This window comes from Ranitomeya variabilis, chromosome 1, assembly GCF_051348905.1.
Source record: "Ranitomeya variabilis isolate aRanVar5 chromosome 1, aRanVar5.hap1, whole genome shotgun sequence".
Lineage (NCBI taxonomy): Eukaryota > Metazoa > Chordata > Amphibia > Anura > Dendrobatidae > Ranitomeya > Ranitomeya variabilis.
The window spans coordinates 824,678,252-824,698,326 of NC_135232.1; the positions used below are offsets into that span (position 1 = coordinate 824,678,252).

The window sequence follows — 20,075 nt, forward strand, 5'->3', positions numbered from 1 at the left end:
AATTATTTTTTCCATAAAATAGTTTTTATCGTATAAAAGCGCCAAAACATAAAAAAATAATATAAATGAGGTATCGCTGTAATCGTACTGACCCGAAGAATAAAACTGCTTTATCAATTGTACCAAACGTGGAACAGTATAAACGCCTCTCCCAAAAGAAATTCATGAATAGCTGGTTTTTGTTCATTCTGCCTCACAAAAATCGGAATAAAAAGCGATCAAAAAATGTGACGTGCCCAAAAAGTTACCAATAAAAACATCAACTGGTCCCACAAAAACAAGACCTCACATGACTCTGTGGACCAAAATATGGAAAATTTATAGCTCTCAAAATGTGGTAACGCAAAAAATATTTTTTGCAATAAAAAGCGTCTTTCAGTGTGTGACGGCTGCCAATCATAAAAATCCGCTAAAAAACCCGCTATAAAAGTAAATCAAACCCCCCTTCATCACCCCCTTAGTTAGGGAAAAATAAAAAAAAATGTATTTATTTCCATTTTCCCATTAGGGTTAGGGTTAGGGCTACGGTTGGGTCTAGGGTTAAGGCTACAGTTAGGGTTGGGGCTAAAGTTAGGGTTAGGGTTGGGGCTAAAGTTATGGTTAGGGTTTAGATTACATTTACGGTTGGGAATAGGGTTGGGATTAGGGTTAGGGGTGTGTCAGGGTTAGAGGTGTGGTTAGGGTTACTGTTGGGATTAGGGTTAGGGGTGTGCTTGGATTAGGGTTTCAGTTATAATTGGGGGGTTTCCACTGTTTCGGCACATCAGGGGCTCTCCAAACGCGACATGGCGTCCGATCTCAATTCCAGCCAATTCTGCGTTGAAAAAGTAAAACAGTGCTCCTTCCCTTCCGAGCTCTCCCGTGTGCCCAAACAGGGGTTTACCCCAACATATGGGGTATCAGCGTACTCAGGACAAATAGGACAACAACCTTTGGGGTCCAATTTCTCCTGTTACCCCTGGAAAAATACAAAACTGGGGGCTAAAAAATAATTTTTGTGGGAAAAAAAAGGATTTTTTATTTTCACGGCTCTGCGTTATAAACTGTAGTGAAACACTTGGGGGTTCAAAGTTCTTACAACACATCTAGATAAGTTCCTTGGGGGGTCTAGTTTCCAAAATGGGGTCACTTGTGCGGGGCTTCTACTGTTTAGGTACATTAGGGGCTCTGCAAACGCAATGTGACGCCTGCAGACCATTCCATCTAAGTCTGCATTCCAAATGGCGCTTCTTCCCTTCCGAGCCCTCCCATGCATCCAAACGGTGGTTCCCCCCACATATGGGGTATCAGCGCACTCAGGACAAATTGGACAACAACTTTTGGGGTCCAATTTCTCCTGTTACCCTCGGGAAAATACAAAACTGGGGGTTGAAAAATAATTTTTGTGGGAAAAAAGTTTTGTTTTATTTTTACGGCTCTGCATTATAAACTTCTGTGAAGCCCTTGGTGGGTCAAAGCACTCACCACACATCTAGATAAGTTCCTTTAGGGGGTCTACTTTCCAACATGGTGTCACTTGTGGGGAGTTTCTACTGTTTAGGTACATTAGGGGCTCTGCAAACGCAATGTGACGCCTGCAGACCATTCCATCTAAGTCTGCATTCCAAATGCCGCTCCTTCACTTCCGAGCCCTTCCATGCGTCCAAACGGTGGTTCCCCCCCCCACATATGGGGTATCAGCGCACTCAGGACAAATTGGACAACAAAGTTTGGGGTCCAATTTCTCCTGTTACCCTCGGGAAAATACAAAACTGGGGGCTGAAAAATATTTTTTGTGGGAAAAAATGTTTGTTTTATTTTTACGGCTCTGCATTATTAACTTCTGTGAAGCCCTTGGTGGATCAAAGCACTCACCACACATCTAGATAAGTTCCTTAGGGGGTCTACTTTCCAACATGGTGTCACTTGTGGGGGGTTTCTACTGTTTAGGTACATTAGGGGCTCTGCAAACGCAATGTGACGCCTGCAGACCATTCCATCTAAGTCTGCATTCCAAATGGCGCTCCTTCCCTTCCGAGCCCTCCCATGCATCCAAACGGTGGTTCCTCCCACATATGGGGTATCAGCGCACTCAGGACAAATTGGACAACACATTTTGGGGTCCAATTTCTCCTGTTACCCTCGGGAAAATACAAAACTGGGGGCTGAAAAATAATTTTTGTGGGAAAAAATTTTTGTTTTATTTTTACGGCTCTGCAATATTAACTTCTGTGAAGCCCTTGGTGGGTCAAAGCGCTCAAAACACATCTAGATAAGTTCCTTAGGGGGTCTACTTTCCAAAATGGTGTCACTTGTGGGGGGTTTCAATGTTTAGGCGCATCAGTGGCTCTCCAAACGCAACATGGCGTCCCATCTCAATTCCTGTCAATTTTGCATTGAAAAGTCAAACGGTGCTACTTCCCTTCCGAGCTCTCCCATGCGCCCAAACAGTGGTTTACCCCCACATATGGGGTATCAGCGTACTCAGGACAAATTGTACAACAACTTTTGGGGTCCAATTTCTTCTCTTACCCTTGGGAAAATATAAAATTGGGGGTGAAAAGATAATTTTTGTGAAAAAATATGATTTTTTATTTTTACGGTTCTGCATTATAAACTTCTGTGAAGCACTTGGTGGGTCAAAGTGCTCACCACACATCTAGATAAGTTCCTTAGGGGGTCTACTTTCCAAAATGGTGTCACTTGTGGGGGGTTTCAATGTTTAGGCACATCAGGGGCTCCCCAAACGCAACATGGCGTCCCATCTCAATTCCAGTCAATTTTGCATTGAAAAGTCAAATGGCGCTCCTTCGCTTCCGAGCTCTGTCATGCGCCCAAACAGTGGTTTACCCCCACATATGGGGTACCGGCGTACTCAGGACAAATTGTACAACAACTTTAGGTGTCCATTTTCTCCTGTTACCTTTGGTAAAATAAAACAAATTGGAGCTGAAGTAAATTTTTTGTGAAAAAAAGTTAAATGTTCATTTTTATTTAAACATTCCAAAAATTCCTGTGAAGCACCAGAAGGGTTAATAAACTTCTTGAATGTGGTTTTGAGCACCTTGAGGGGTGCAGTTTTTAGAATGGTGTCACACTTGGGTATTTTCTATCATATAGACCCCTCAAAATGACTTCAAATGAGATGTGGTCCCTAAAAAAAATGGTGTTGTAAAAATGAGAAATTGCTGGTCAACTTTTAACCCTTATAACTCCCTAACAAAAAAAAATTTTGGTTCCAAAATTGTGCTGATGTAAAGTAGACATGTGGGAAATGTTACTTATTAAGTATTTTGTGTGACATATCTCTGTGATTTAAGGGCATAAAAATTCAAAGTTGGAAAATTGCAAAATTTTCAAAATTTTCGCCAAATTTCCATTTTTTTTGCAAATAAACGCAGGTAATATCAAAGAAATTTTACCACTATCATGAAGTACAATATGTCATGAGAAAACAGTGTCAGAATCGCCAAGATCCGTTGAAGCGTTCCAGAGTTATAACCTCATAAAGGGACAGTGGTCAGAATTGTAAAAATTGGCCCGGTCATTAACGTGCAAACCACCCTTGGGGGTGAAGGGGTTAAATGGGTTGTGGAAATAATGAAAGTTCGTGACGCCACCTGTGGTTTTCGGTCCGAGGTGACTGACGCTGCTTAAAGGGGTCCTTTGGGGCGATGGTGCTGCAGCAAAGATGGTGTCTCTTCCCTCAGGTGAAGCGGGGTCCCAAGGGCTCCCAGTGTGTTTGGCAGAGATAGTTAGTGCCGGCAAATAAATGGAGCACAGAGGGTTGCAGTCTTTACCTGGTTTACTGGTGTTAAGCAGCCTCAGACCAGGGTACCAGCAACAGGTGTAAATGGAGTCCAGGCAGCCTGAAGACAAGTGGAAATCCCATTGACAGGTCAGTTTGGGAGCCTTCCTCTATGCGCTAGTCTGTAGTCCCTTGCTGCCTGTAGTTGTGTAACAATGTCCTATTTTTCCCCTGTCCAGGGACAGTACCTGCATGGTAGGCAACTTGAGCCATCTCTTTGGAATCTCTGTCCACAGTGACTCCGGACTCTTATTGCTGCTGTAGTTCCTCACGACCTCGGGCTCCCGGTGCCCTGTTTCTGCGCTCAGCTTAAAGAGGCCCAGTTGCAGATCTCCTCTACCTCCTAAGTCCTTCTGTGCTCCTTCACTGTCTGCTACCAACTGTCAACTGTCTGCTTGTCTGGACCAGACTAACTGACTCCTCTTTCAGATCAGGATGTATATAGAGACGTTCCCCTTAAACTGGGTTTAGAGCTCCCTCTTCTGGCCTGGAGTCAGAAAGTGTTGCATGTAAGATTACCTGCCAAAGGGATCCTCCTGTCTCCAGGCATGGCACTACCCTCCCCTAGAGGAAGGCAGCACCACTGTGGCACCCGAACTCCTGAGGTGCCAAACATATATCTTCTGTAAGAGATTATGATATTTCTCAGATCAACCGCCTTAAATACAGTGAATGTGTATGTCGTCTCATGAATGTCCATTGGTTCTCTGCACTGTTGTGCCATACCACAATATATGATGAAAAAGTCTACTCAATTTGTCAACAGCTGATGGGCCTGTCATGTGACCCTGCATTCACTGATTAGCAGCAGTAAATGTGATTGGTCAAAATTATCACTGAAGATCCATAAATTCTTAGGCAAGTAATCCACTTATGGGAATTATACCGCAACTTATTCCATGTTCTAGGTTCTAGTACTTTTGCTTTGAATCCTGGATTGCAGACCCCTCCGGTATAGTGGCATATAACTGGGCTTTACCACTTTTGAACTGAAATTAATAAAACTACAGTGTATGATAGTAATAATATCCTCAGATGCAAGTTACCCTAGCTGTGTGTATGATACTCACTCACTATACATGTTAAGGTGAACTGCCTTGAGATTTTTGCATATAAAACCAGGTATAGGAGTAAATCACCCCTAGTACAAGTCATAAATATTCCTAGGAAGTTCATTACAGGAATCCTGAAAAGATATGTATCCCTATGAGGTTTAGCATAAAGGAGAGAGATCAAGATTATAATAAGGATCTCATCAGTTGATCAGTCGCAAGACCCCAGTTATCAACTATCCTGACCAATGGTCCATATGTTCTATAAATATATGCATTGTGAAGAGAAATATCAGGGGGTCCATATACATCTAGAGAGGAGTACATACACTTATCCATTGCCCTGGGGATATTATTACTGTCATACCCTGTAGTATTATTAATTTCAGTAAAAAAGTGGTAAATCCCAGTTATATGCCACTATAACTGAGCAGGGGTGTACATAGATTTCACAGGGCCCCATAGCAAAATTGAGCAAAGGGCCCCCCCCCCCCCCGAAGAAGGGAGGGGAATAGGTGGCGCGCGTAGCGCGTCAAAAATTTGCATGTTAAGCCACGCCCCCTCCACAGCCACACCCCCTCCACAGCCACACCCTCTCCACAGCCACACACCCCAATTTCTAATTTATATGGCGAAGGCAATAAAAAATAGACTTACCAGAAAGCAGCATTGCAGGAGAAAGCAGCATTGCATTGCAGTAATAGATAAAATGAATTCAACCTAAAAAAGTGAAACTATTATTATTTGCCATCCCCAATACAGTGTGATCCTAAACATTTATTCACTTTAGTATGATAAACATTACCTGGAACTTTGAACAACAGAGAATGGTGGTGTTCCCAGCAAAAACTCCCAAACTTGAAAATAACAGAAAAACTTGGAAACATTCTAAACTTCTGAAACTTGAACTCAAAACCAAAACTGTGGCCAAACATTCCGCAAATATTGAGATGTGGCAACCTATAATGTAAATAACACAAATTAGTTGAGTGAGACTTTGAATGCCTTTTACCATGTGTGCATACAGCTGCCATTCACCATAACGTGCTTGTTTTTTAAACTAGAATATACCATAATGGTATATATTTAAACAGATATAGCAAAATACATTTTAGTGACTGACGTAGATATATTTTCAGTATTAAAATGGCCAATAAAATTGTCAGTTAACTACTGTAAAGGAAATAGTTGCCACTTGCCCTCTGCAAAATATGGACAGGGCAAAGTAGCTTCTAACCCCTTACAACACCTGCAAAGACATGTGAATGGTGTATGATACAGCTGTATACAGGTCTGCAAAAGGCTTAGAAAACGTTTTTAAACAACATAAAGAACTGATGCATTCATGCAGATGCAACAAATGGAACTTTGAAACCAGAACTCTGAAATAGAGATGGGTGAATTTTTTTTTTAAGAGAAGATTAAGTCTCATTGTAAAAAGAGGTGTTTTGATAGCCAATTAAAATCCTAGATTAAAACATTAACAAAACTGGCATTTACGAAAAAAATTACATTCCAGGGGAATCTGGAAATAAGTATGGAAAATCCACCCATCTCTATAAAAAAAAAATAAAACTTCAACTTCAACTTGCATACTCACGGAGTATAACAAACGTTAGGAAGGTTAGAACTGGCGCCTACGTGCTTTTGCTTCAGCAAATTGGTCAACAATGCCATCTATGTCAAGTTGGTTGGCTCTTGCATTTTCAATGCTTAGAATGGCAAGACCAGAGAGTCTGTGTTCAGACATTGTACTTCTTAGATAGTTTTTAATTTGTTTTAATTTTGAGAAGGATCTTTCTGCTGATGCTACCGTTACTGGCAAGGTTAGGAATAAAAGTAAGACTATGCACACATCCGGTAGATTTGACGATAGCAGGCTATTTTCGACTAACAGTAAATGTGCAAGGTCCTTGACAGATGTCAATTTTTGAATGTCATTCTTTAGAGCACATCTAAAACTCAGAAGCTGGGCTGGAAATGCTGGTGAAAGATCTTGGTTGTACTTTTTCTGCAGCTGTAATGCAGCCTCATATAATTCCTCATCTGAGGAAGATGCCAGATCTGCAGGCTGAAGTATCCTAAAATACTGCACAACCCGATTCATTCCATTAAATCGGTTTGACAGCTGACCTACAATGATGTCTAAATACTCATAGAACACGGTGACTTTAAATCGGTCCTCCGGAATGTGCAATCTCTCATCCGTACTCAGTTCATCAAAATGCTTTTTAACTTTTGATAATCGCTTACTTTCAAAAGCTGGGGAGATGCCCCAGCTGCGTGCCAACAAGATAGCGCTCTCTTTCGCTTCATCAAAATGATTTCTGAATTGTGAAAGTTCTTCAGCTGCATTCTTTATTAAATTAGTTGCCTTAGATAAATCCATGCTTTCTGCCTGCAGCATGGTTGACAGTGCATTAACAGTCTGTAATACTTTTGTCTGAAGGACAACCAAAAAAACAAACTGAAATGAATCCATTTTCTTTTTAAGAGCCATTGCCTCATTTATTTCAGTTTTTTTGGATGAAATAAGGATGATTTTTGACAATGCCATCATTACATCAGAAAAACGAAATCTTAGGGCAAGCAGCGACTCATGACGGGAAGACCAGCGTGTGGGACATAATTTTTTTAGTGTGACCGATGAACTGCTTGTAAATGATGACAAAAGCTCCCAACGTCGTATGCTTTCCCCAAAAAATGTATAGACATGTTGCAATATATCAGAAAAGTTTGAAATTTCTGTAATTTCTGAAACAGCATCTTGAAGAACAAGATTCAAATTATGTGCTGCACAGTGAACATACATAGCATTGTGTTCTTTTTCTAAAATTCGGGCCTGCACACCAGAATAGATGCCACTCATTGTGGCAGCTCCATCATAGCCCTGACCACGGCACTTATGAATGGAAAGGCCATTGCTGTCAATGCATTCCAGGATCTCTTTCTCTATACCAGCAGCACGCTGGTCATGAATGGCTTGAAATCCAAGAAAGGCTTCATGGATGCGAACTTTCGTGGCTCTCATATTTGCATTCCTTTCAACAGACACGTATCTAATTACTTGGCTCATCTGATCAGTTTTTGATACATCTTGCGTTGTATCCATGATCAGCGAATAGAAGTGAGCTTCATTCACTTGAGATAAAATCTCAGATTTTACTTTGGTTGACAAAATTTCTATTAATTCGTTTTGAATTCTGGGACTAAGGTATTTTGCTGTGCCCTCTGGCAGTTCCAGCAGTTCCTTAAGCAGGGGATCATAGAGTGCTAGTAACTCTATAATTGCCAGGAAATTACCACTATTGATTTTGCCAATTTTTTCTCTGTGACCCCGAAATGGCATGTTAGCCATGGCCATTGTTAGGGTAACATTCACGGCACCCGTCGCATACATGGTGTGTACGCCACTGTAACTGAGTCTAATTGGTAGTAAAAGCAATATATACACTTTCAACTGCAATATAACTTTAAATGCCACAATATAAATAACTATCTACGGTCGGACTATATTTGTTTTTATGGTACTGTACTATCAAATGATATATTCTGCAATTTTGTTAAAATAGATTCATTACCCAGTGAGTTTTCTTGAGGCACTCTTGCTCTTTTATGTATATATGTCATTTTGGATCTTAGAAAATGTCCAAATAAAAAGCAATTGTATTTATTGGTAACATGGTAATTGCATCGGTTTCCAATCCCTATGACAAAAGCTCTGTGGGGTTGGTGTGTATTGTAATTGAATTAGGTGCATCCAGTATTATATATTGGTTGATTTAAGGATTGCTGATAGCACATTTTTAAAATAGCGTGATTAAAAATATTGAAACATTTTGAGTGCCTAAGTATATATGTATTTTGTCTGACTTGCAGTTACACATCCTTACCTTGGTCCCTTACTTACTACTAATGTACATTCAGCAACTATTTGGAAACCATAACGTAAAAATATATATTCATTTGTTTTTGTTTCATATTTTTTTATGGATGATCAAAGTCATTTTTATGGAATTTGCATTAACCCCTTCCCGACATTTGACGTACTATCCCGTCGAGGTGGGGTGGGCCCGTATGACCACCGACGGGATAGTACGTCATATGCGATCGGCTGCGCTCACGGCATATCGCAGCTGACATCCGGCACTATGTGCCAGGAGCGGTCACGGACCGCCCCCGGCACATTAACCCCCGGCACACCGCGATCAAACATGATCGAGATGTGCCGGCGGTGCAGGGAAGCATCGCGCAGGGAGGGGGCTCCCTGCGGGATTCCCTGAGACCCCCGGAGCAACGCGATGTGATCGCGTTGCTGTGAGGGTCTTACCTCCCTCCCTGCCTGGTCCAGACCCGGATCCAAGATGGCCGCGGATCCGGGTCCTGCAGAGAGCGAGGTGGCTTCACAGAAGCCTGCTCAGAGCAGGCACTGTGAAGCAGCCTGCACTTCTCTCAGATCGGTGATCTGTCAGAGTGCTATGCAAACTGGCAGATCACCGATCTGTATTGTCCCCCCTGGGGCAAAGTAAAAAAGTAAAAAAAAATTTTTCCAAATGTGTAAAAAAAAAATAAAAAAAATATTCCAAAATAATGAAAAAAAAAATATATATATTATTCCCATAAATACATTTCTTTATCTAAATATATAAAAAAACCAATAAAAGTGCACATATTTAGTATCGCCGCGTCCGTAACGACCTGACCTATAAAACTGGCCCACTAGTTAACCGCTTCAGTAAACACCGTAAGAAAAAAAAAAAAAACGAGGCAAAAAACAACGCTTTATTATCATACAGCCGAACAAAAAGTGGAATAACACGCGATCAAAAAGACAGATATAAAAAACCATGGTACCGCTGAAAGCGTCATCTTGTCCCGCAAATAATGAGCCGCCATACAGCATGATCAGCAAAAAAATAAAAAAGTTATAGTCCTGAGAATAAAGCGATGCAAAAATAATTATTTTTCCATAAAATAGTTTTTATCGTATAAAAGCGCCAAAACATAAAAAAATGAGATAAATGAGGTATCGCTGTAATCCTACTGAACCGAAGAATAAAACTGCTTAATCAATTTTACCAAACGCGGAACGGTATAAACGCCTCCCTCAAAAGAAATTCATGAATAGCTGGTTTTTGGTCATTCTGCCTCACAAAAATCGGAATAAAAAGCGATCAAAAAATGTGACGTGCCCAAAAATGTTACCAATAAAAACGTCAACTCGTCCCGCAAAAAACAAGACCTCACATGACTCTCTGGACCAAAATATGGAAAATTTATAGCTCTCAAAATGTGGTAACGCAAAAAATATTTTTTGCAATAAAAAGCATCTTTCAGTGTGTGACGGCTGCCAATCATAAAAATCCGCTAAAAAACCCGCTATAAAAGTAAATCAAACCCCCCTTCATCACTCCCTTAGTTAGGGAAAAATAAAAAAAAGTATTTATTTCCATTTTCCCATTAGGGCTAGGGTTGGGACTAGGGTTAAGGCTACAGTTAGGGTTGGGGCTAAAGTTAGGGTTAGGGTTGGGGCTAAAGTTACGGTTAGGGTTTGGATTACATTTACGGTTGGGAATAGGGTTGGGATTAGGGTTAGGGGTGTGTCAGGGTTAGAGGTGTGGTTAGGGTTACTGTTGGGATTAGGGTTAGGGGTGTGCTTGGATTAGGGTTTCAGTTATAATTGGGGGGTTTCCACTGTTTCGGCACATCAGGGGCTCTCCAAACGCGACATGGCGTCCGATCTCAATTCCAGCCAATTCTGCGTTGAAAAAGTAAAACAGTGCTCCTTCCCTTCCGAGCTCTCCCGTGTGCCCAAACAGGGGTTTACCCCAACATATGGGGTATCAGCGTACTCAGGACAAATAGGACAACAACCTTTGGGGTCCAATTTCTCCTGTTACCCCTGGGAAAATACAAAACTGGGGGCTAAAAAATAATTTTTGTGGGAAAAACAAAGATTTTTTATTTTCACGGCTCTGCGTTATAAACTGTAGTGAAACACTTGGGGGTTCAAAGTTCTTACAACACATCTAGATAAGTTCCTTGGGGGGTCTAGTTTCCAAAATGGGGTCACTTGTGTGGGGCTTCTACTGTTTAGGTACATTAGGGGCTCTGCAAACGCAATGTGACGCCTGCAGACCATTCCATCTAAGTCTGCATTCCAAATGGCGCTCCTTCCCTTCCGAGCCCTCCCATGCATCCAAACGGTGGTTCCCCCCACATATGGGGTATCAGCGCACTCAGAACAAATTGGACAACAACTTTTGGGGTCCAATTTCTCCTGTTACCCTCGGGAAAATACAAAACCGGGGGCTGAAAAATATTTTAGGTGGGAAAAATTTTTAGTTTTATTTTTACGGCTCTGCATTATAAACTTCTGTGAAGCCTTTGGTGGGTCAAAGCGCTCACCACACATCTAGATAAGTTCCTTAGGCGGTCTACTTTCCAACATGGTGTCACTTGTGGGGGGTTTCTACTGTTTAGGTACATTAGGGGCTCTGCAAACGCAATGTGATGCCTGCAGACCATTCCATCTAAGTCTGCATTCCAAATGGCGCTCCTTCACTTCCGAGCCCTTCCATGCATCCAAACGGTAGTTCCCCCCCACATATGGGGTATCAGCGCACTCAGGACAAATTGGACAACAACTTTTGGGGTCCAATTTCTCCTGTTACCCTCAGGAAAATACAAAACTGGGGGCTAAAAAATAATTTTTGTGGGAAAAAATTTTATTTTTATTTTTATGGCTCTGCATTATAAACTTCTGTGAAGCCCTTGGTGGGTCAAAGTGCTCACCATACATCTAGATAAGTTCCTTAGGGGGTCTACTTTCCAACATGGTGTCACTTGTGGGGGGTTTCTACTGTTTAGGTACATTAGGGGCTCTGCAAACGCAATGTGACGCCTGCAGACCATTCCATCTAAGACTGCATTCCAAATGGCGCTCCTTCACTTCCGAGCCCTTCCATGCGTCCAAACGGTGGTTCCCCCCACATATGGGGTATCAGCGCACTCAGGACAAATTGGACAACAACTTTTGGGGTCCAATTTCTCCTGTTACCCTCGGGAAAATACAAAACTGGGGGCTTAAAAATAATTTTTGTGGGAAAATTTTTATTTTTTATTTTTATGGCTCTGCATTATAAACTTCTGTGAAGCCCTTGGTGGGTCAAAGTGCTCACCACACATCTAGATAAGTTCCTTAGGGGGTCTACTTTCCAAAATGGTGTCACTTCTGGGGGGTTTCAATGTTTAGGCACATCAGTGGCTCTCCAAACGCAACATGGCGTCCCATCTCAATTCCTGTCAATTTTGCATTGAAAAGTCAAACGGTGCTACTTCCTTTCCGAGCTCTCCCATGCGCCCAAACAGTGGTTTACCCCCACATATGGGGTATCAGCGTACTCAGGAAAAATTGTACAACAACTTTTGGGGTCCAATTTCTTCTCTTACACTTGGGAAAATAAAAAATTGGGGGTGAAAAGATAATTTTTGTGAAAAAATATGATTTTTTTATTTTTACGGTTCTGCATTATAAACTTCTGTGAAGCACTTGGTGGGTTAAAGTGCTCACCACACCTCTAGATAAGTTCTATTAAAATGCGCGCGTCTCCTGCCTCCCGTGACGTCACGGCTTGTGATTGGTCGCGTCGCCCATGTGACCGCGACGCGACCAATCACAACGCCGGAACGTAATTTTAAAATCCTGAAGGACCTAAAATTACGTCACGGCTTGCTGTGATTGGTCGCGTCGCGGTCACATGGGCGGTGCGCGACCAATCACAAGCCGGGACTTCAAGTAAGGAAGTTAAAGCGCGAATTTTAAGCAAACAACGCTGCCGGTTCCCTCGCTGAAGTCCAGGCTGCGTCGGTGAGGTGAGTATAGCAATATTTTTTATTTTAATTCTTTCTTTTACACATTAATATGGTTCCCAGGGCCTGAAGGAGAGTTTCCTCTCCTTCAGACCCTGGGAACCATCAGGAATACCGTCCGATACATGAGTCCCATTGACTTGTATTGGTATCGGGTATCGGTATCGGATTAGATCCGATACTTTGCTGGTATCGGCCGATACTTTCCGATACCGATACTTTCAAGTATCGGACGGTATCGCTCAACACTTGTGGGGGGTTTCAATGTTTAGGCACATCAGTGGCTCTCCAAACGCAACATGACGTCCCATCTCAATTCCTGTCAATTTTGCATTGAAAAGTCAAACGGCGCTCCTTCCTTTCCGAGGTCTCCCATGCGCCCAAACAGTGGTTTATCCCCACATATAGGGTATCAGCGTACTCAGGACAAATTGTACAACAACTTTTGGGGTCCAATTTCTTCTCTTACCCTTGGTAAAATAAAACAAATTGGAGCTGAATAAATTTTTTGTGAAAAAAAGTTAAATGTTCATTTTTATTTAAACATTCCAAAAATTCCTGTGAAGCACCAGAAGGGTTAATAAACTTCTTGAATGTGGTTTTGAGCACCTTGAGGGGTGCAGTTTTTAGAATGGTGTCACACTTGGGTATTTTCTATCATATAGACCCCTCAAAATGACTTCAAATGAGATGTGGTCCCTAAAAAAAAAATGGTGTTGTAAAAATGAGAAATTGCTGGTCAACTTTTAACCCTTATAACTCCCTAACAAAAAAAAATTTTGGTTCCAAAATTGTGCTGATGTAAAGTAGACATGTGGGAAATGTTACTTATTAAGTATTTTGTGTGACATATCTCTGTGATTTAAGGGCATAAAAATTCAAAGTTGGAAAATTGCAAAATTTTCAAAATTTTCGCCAAATTTCCATTTTTTTTGCAAATAAACGCAGGTAATATCAAAGAAATTTTACCACTATCATGAAGTACAATATGTCACGAGAAAACAATGTCAGAATCGCCAAGATCCGTTGAAGCGTTCCAGAGTTATAACCTCCTAAAGGGACAGTGGTCAGAATTGTAAAAATTGGCCCGGTCATTAACGTGCAAACCACCCTTGGGGGTGAAGGGGTTAATTATGCAACTAGTTCTGTCCTATTACTTTGATTTCTAAGGACTAGTTCCTATTTCAAGTAAATAAAAATGTAAAGTAAAGTTTAATAAATTATGAAGGTTAGTGATATTGCATTATTAGGTTAACAAGAATAACACGATTGTTGCAAACCTTTGCACTATTTCCCACTGTGTCGTTAATCAAAATTTTCTGTGGGTTAATGGTTCAGAATGATAGATTATTAGACAGACTTCATTAAGAAGAGTACACTTGTATCATTAAGTTTGACAATAAACAGTATTCACCAAGCAGTTTGATTTATGTGGATATAAAACATTAACTTTGCTTTTATAAGATGACAATCAGAATATCTATTAAGAACATGATTATTACAAGTATGTTTGTCATCTAAATTAAGTGGGAGGTCTAACAAATCTTTATTATGTTTAGATTACTTTGTATGAATTGTTCTGTTATGCCTTTTAGGTGTTACTAAATATATTTTCTTTCTTCATACTTATTGTCCTATATACATAGGACAGCATCTTGAAATAGTTCTCGTTTGAATGATGCATATTCCATTCAATATTTCCACACACAAAAATAGTTGTCTGTCTATGTGGGCTGTGTCTCTAAAGAATTGGCAATGTGCACTAGGGACTGCAGTGAAGTCAAAGATTTGCAGGCTCTGGATTAATAGAAGCACACACACGAACAGGTTGTATATCTTGCTCAACATCCCAACCTGTGCATCGCGATTATTCAAAAATATGTCAGAAAATACCAGAATAAATTCGGTGATGTAGGCTTAAGAGTAAGCTACACAAGGAACTCGTTTTTTCATATCAGCATAAATAAAAAGCAACAGAAAGCATATTGATATAAAGAGATTAATTGGTATTAAACTATAAAGGGGTGTTCCCACGAACAAAAGTTAGTTTTAATCAATAGATCTTGGAATAATAATTATTTCCACAATTGGATGTTTAAATAAAGTGTTCCTGTGCTGAGATAATCTTATAAATGTGCTCCTGCTATGTACTGTGTAATGGCTGTGTCTGATGATGCAGGAACATGGTCAGATCATACCACAGCTCCTGGGCAGGGAGGGAAGCAAAAGACTATACAGACATTACAGCATGGGATCACAGCTGATTCTTTCTTTGAAATAAATCATTGCTCCAAACCAGGCAGAGAAATGTTTTATCTTACAAAAGCTGTGATCCCCTGCTGTCCTGTCTGTATAGTTCCTTTTGCTTCCTTCCCTGCCCAGGAGATGAGGTACTATCAGACCATGTTCCTGCACAGTCAGACACGGCCATTACACAGTACACAGCAGGGGCACATTTATAAGATTAACTCAGAACAGGAACATTTTATTTAAACACATCCAATTGTGAAACTTATTATTCCAAAATTTATTAACTTTTGTTCATGTGAAAACTCTTCAATAACTCAAAGACTGATCTCCTGAAATATCACCATTTGTCTTTGTTGACATGGCTAGAGTAGAGACGTCGAAAAAAAACACCAAAAACAGGCAGAGATGCTTACCTGTCTGAATAGGCCTCAATACTAATGCACAAGCAGGATGCAGCGGACCCAAATGAAATAGCAAATGCACAGGTGCAATACCTGATGAGACAGCCAGCCTTCAATCAGGGTTTGGCCGTGTGGTACACCAATGCACTAAGATAAAAGCTGTATGTGGCGTGTTCACACAGGGAATGCAGGCATCTGGCTCCAGCCTATTAATAACGCCCTATGGCGGGCTGCCCAGTGCCAAAATGCATCCCGTGTGAACAGAGGCCACAGTGTACAGAACCAATTGGGCCCAGCTGCACCCTGCAAAAAGATATACGTGCAAAATCAAAACATATAAATATATGTAAGGTATTGGTTGATATTCTGGCCATAATATGGAAGCTGGCAACCCACGTCAAGGGTCCTTACTTATTGCCAGTCCTACGCTAACATGAAAAACACCAAAAAAGGAACAATCCAAGAAAAAACACCAAAAACAGGCAGAGATGCTTACCTGTCTGAATAGGCCTCAATACTAATGCACAAGCAGGATGCAGCGGACCCAAATGAAATAGCAAATGCACAGGTGCAATACCTGATGAGACAGCCAGCCTTCAATCAGGGATTGGCCGTGTGGTACACCAATGCACTAAGATAAAAGCTGTATGTGGCGTGTTCACACAGGGAATGCAGGCATCTGGCTCCAGCCTATTAATAACGCCCTATGGCGGGCTGCCCAGTGCCAAAATGCATCCCGTGTGAACAGAGGCCACAGTGTACAGAACCAATTGGGCCCAGCTGCACCCTGCAAAAAGATATACGTGCAAAATCAAAACATATAAATATATGTAAGGTATTGGTTGATATTCTGGCCATAATATGGAAGCTGGCAACCCACGTCAAGGGTCCTTACTTATTGCCAGTCCTACGCTAACATGAAAAACACCAAAAAAGGAACAATCCAAGAAAAAACACCAAAAACAGGCAGAGATGCTTACCTGTCTGAATAGGCCTCAATACTAATGCACAAGCAGGATGCAGCGGACCCAAATGAAATAGCAAATGCACAGGTGCAATACCTGATGAGACAGCCAGCCTTCAATCAGGGATTGGCCGTGTGGTACACCAATGCACTAAGATAAAAGCTGTATGTGGCGTGTTCACACAGGGAATGCAGGCATCTGGCTCCAGCCTATTAATAACGCCCTATGGCGGGCTGCCCAGTGCCAAAATGCATCCCGTGTGAACAGAGGCCACAGTGTACAGAACCAATTGGGCCCAGCTGCACCCTGCAAAAAGATATACGTGCAAAATCAAAACATATAAATATATGTAAGGTATTGGTTGATATTCTGGCCATAATATGGAAGCTGGCAACCCACGTCAAGGGTCCTTACTTATTGCCAGTCCTACGCTAACATGAAAAACACCAAAAAAGGAACAATCCAAGAAAAAACACCAAAAACAGGCAGAGATGCTTACCTGTCTGAATAGGCCTCAATACTAATGCACAAGCAGGATGCAGCGGACCCAAATGAAATAGCAAATGCACAGGTGCAATACCTGATGAGACAGCCAGCCTTCAATCAGGGATTGGCCGTGTGGTACACCAATGCACTAAGATAAAAGCTGTATGTGGCGTGTTCACACAGGGAATGCAGGCATCTGGCTCCAGCCTATTAATAACGCCCTATGGCGGGCTGCCCAGTGCCAAAATGCATCCCGTGTGAACAGAGGCCACAGTGTACAGAACCAATTGGGCCCAGCTGCACCCTGCAAAAAGATATACGTGCAAAATCAAAACATATAAATATATGTAAGGTATTGGTTGATATTCTGGCCATAATATGGAAGCTGGCAACCCACGTCAAGGGTCCTTACTTATTGCCAGTCCTACGCTAACATGAAAAACACCAAAAAAGGAACAATCCAAGAAAAAACACCAAAAACAGGCAGAGATGCTTACCTGTCTGAATAGGCCTCAATACTAATGCACAAGCAGGATGCAGCGGACCCAAATGAAATAGCAAATGCACAGGTGCAATACCTGATGAGACAGCCAGCCTTCAATCAGGGATTGGCCGTGTGGTACACCAATGCACTAAGATAAAAGCTGTATGTGGCGTGTTCACACAGGGAATGCAGGCATCTGGCTCCAGCCTATTAATAACGCCCTATGGCGGGCTGCCCAGTGCCAAAATGCATCCCGTGTGAACAGAGGCCACAGTGTACAGAACCAATTGGGCCCAGCTGCACCCTGCAAAAAGATATACGTGCAAAATCAAAACATATAAATATATGTAAGGTATTGGTTGATATTCTGGCCATAATATGGAAGCTGGCAACCCACGTCAAGGGTCCTTACTTATTGCCAGTCCTACGCTAACATGAAAAACACCAAAAAAGGAACAATCCAAGAAAAAACACCAAAAACAGGCAGAGATGCTTACCTGTCTGAATAGGCCTCAATACTAATGCACAAGCAGGATGCAGCGGACCCAAATGAAATAGCAAATGCACAGGTGCAATACCTGATGAGACAGCCAGCCTTCAATCAGGGATTGGCCGTGTGGTACACCAATGCACTAAGATAAAAGCTGTATGTGGCGTGTTCACACAGGGAATGCAGGCATCTGGCTCCAGCCTATTAATAACGCCCTATGGCGGGCTGCCCAGTGCCAAAATGCATCCCGTGTGAACAGAGGCCACAGTGTACAGAACCAATTGGGCCCAGCTGCACCCTGCAAAAAGATATACGTGCAAAATCAAAACATATAAATATATGTAAGGTATTGGTTGATATTCTGGCCATAATATGGAAGCTGGCAACCCACGTCAAGGGTCCTTACTTATTGCCAGTCCTACGCTAACATGAAAAACACCAAAAAAGGAACAATCCAAGAAAAAACACCAAAAACAGGCAGAGATGCTTACCTGTCTGAATAGGCCTCAATACTAATGCACAAGCAGGATGCAGCGGACCCAAATGAAATAGCAAATGCACAGGTGCAATACCTGATGAGACAGCCAGCCTTCAATCAGGGATTGGCCGTGTGGTACACCAATGCACTAAGATAAAAGCTGTATGTGGCGTGTTCACACAGGGAATGCAGGCATCTGGCTCCAGCCTATTAATAACGCCCTATGGCGGGCTGCCCAGTGCCAAAATGCATCCCGTGTGAACAGAGGCCACAGTGTACAGAACCAATTGGGCCCAGCTGCACCCTGCAAAAAGATATACGTGCAAAATCAAAACATATAAATATATGTAAGGTATTGGTTGATATTCTGGCCATAATATGGAAGCTGGCAACCCACGTCAAGGGTCCTTACTTATTGCCAGTCCTACGCTAACATGAAAAACACCAAAAAAGGAACAATCCAAGAAAAAACACCAAAAACAGGCAGAGATGCTTACCTGTCTGAATAGGCCTCAATACTAATGCACAAGCAGGATGCAGCGGACCCAAATGAAATAGCAAATGCACAGGTGCAATACCTGATGAGACAGCCAGCCTTCAATCAGGGATTGGCCGTGTGGTACACCAATGCACTAAGATAAAAGCTGTATGTGGCGTGTTCACACAGGGAATGCAGGCATCTGGCTCCAGCCTATTAATAACGCCCTATGGCGGGCTGCCCAGTGCCAAAATGCATCCCGTGTGAACAGAGGCCACAGTGTACAGAACCAATTGGGCCCAGCTGCACCCTGCAAAAAGATATACGTGCAAAATCAAAACATATAAATATATGTAAGGTATTGGTTGATATTCTGGCCATAATATGGAAGCTGGCAACCCACGTCAAGGGTCCTTACTTATTGCCAGTCCTACGCTAACATGAAAAACACCAAAAAAGGAACAATCCAAGAAAAAACACCAAAAACAGGCAGAGATGCTTACCTGTCTGAATAGGCCTCAATACTAATGCACAAGCAGGATGCAGCGGACCCAAATGAAATAGCAAATGCACAGGTGCAATACCTGATGAGACAGCCAGCCTTCAATCAGGGATTGGCCGTGTGGTACACCAATGCACTAAGATAAAAGCTGTATGTGGCGTGTTCACACAGAGTAGAGACGTCACAACTAACACACGACTGTTGCAGTCAGTCACTGGTTGGTAGCCATGACTTTTGGTTGTCATATCACCACTCCAGCCTTGTCAACAAAGACTGGAGAAAGAGCAGGTCTGGAGCGGTAGTAGGAAAATAGTGATGATATTATTACTTTTGAGGTAGGTTCACATTTCTCTACATCCGAGAAAAATGATCAGACTTTGTTTAGAGTTTGATCAGAGCTTGATCAATGGAGAAAAAAAATGTCATGTAATCCGAGTGCAGGCCGATTTTCTTTCACTGACCCACAGACTTGCATTGCCAATTTTGATCCAACACTCAGATCAAAATTAGACATGTATCTGATTCTTTCCATGGACCGAGTGGAAATCGGGCATGTACACAGGTTCATATAATATCATAACTATGACTATCCGTGAAAACCATGATAATGCTCGCATGAGAAAATCAGTTGCGCCATGATGAGCCATAATGGACTCTGAAAACAAAGATAGATAATGCTATAATATGTATGACATTCTGATTACTGCAAACATGCATACAGAAATTTGTAAAAAAAAAAATAAACAAAATGAGTATGATTAAGTTGTATATAGTATTATTATTATTATTATTTATTGTTATAGCGCCATTTATTCCATAGCGCTTTACAT

At 41.7% G+C, this 20,075-nt stretch overlaps 1 protein-coding gene across 1 annotated transcript; it reads right to left on the reverse strand.

Annotated features, from left to right (window-relative positions):
* Positions 1-6,463: 6,463 nt before the first annotated feature.
* LOC143799132 (zinc finger MYM-type protein 1-like) lies at positions 6,464-8,203 on the reverse strand. Its single transcript, XM_077281141.1, has one exon. It carries the CDS (start codon positions 8,201-8,203, stop codon positions 6,464-6,466), a length of 1,740 nt encoding a protein of 579 aa, XP_077137256.1.
* Positions 8,204-20,075: the final 11,872 nt, after the last annotated feature.

Coding starts and splice junctions, on each gene's coding strand:
- LOC143799132 (XM_077281141.1), bottom strand. CDS start 8,203: ATGGCCATGGCTAACATGCCATTTCGGGGTCACAGAGAAAAAATTGGC.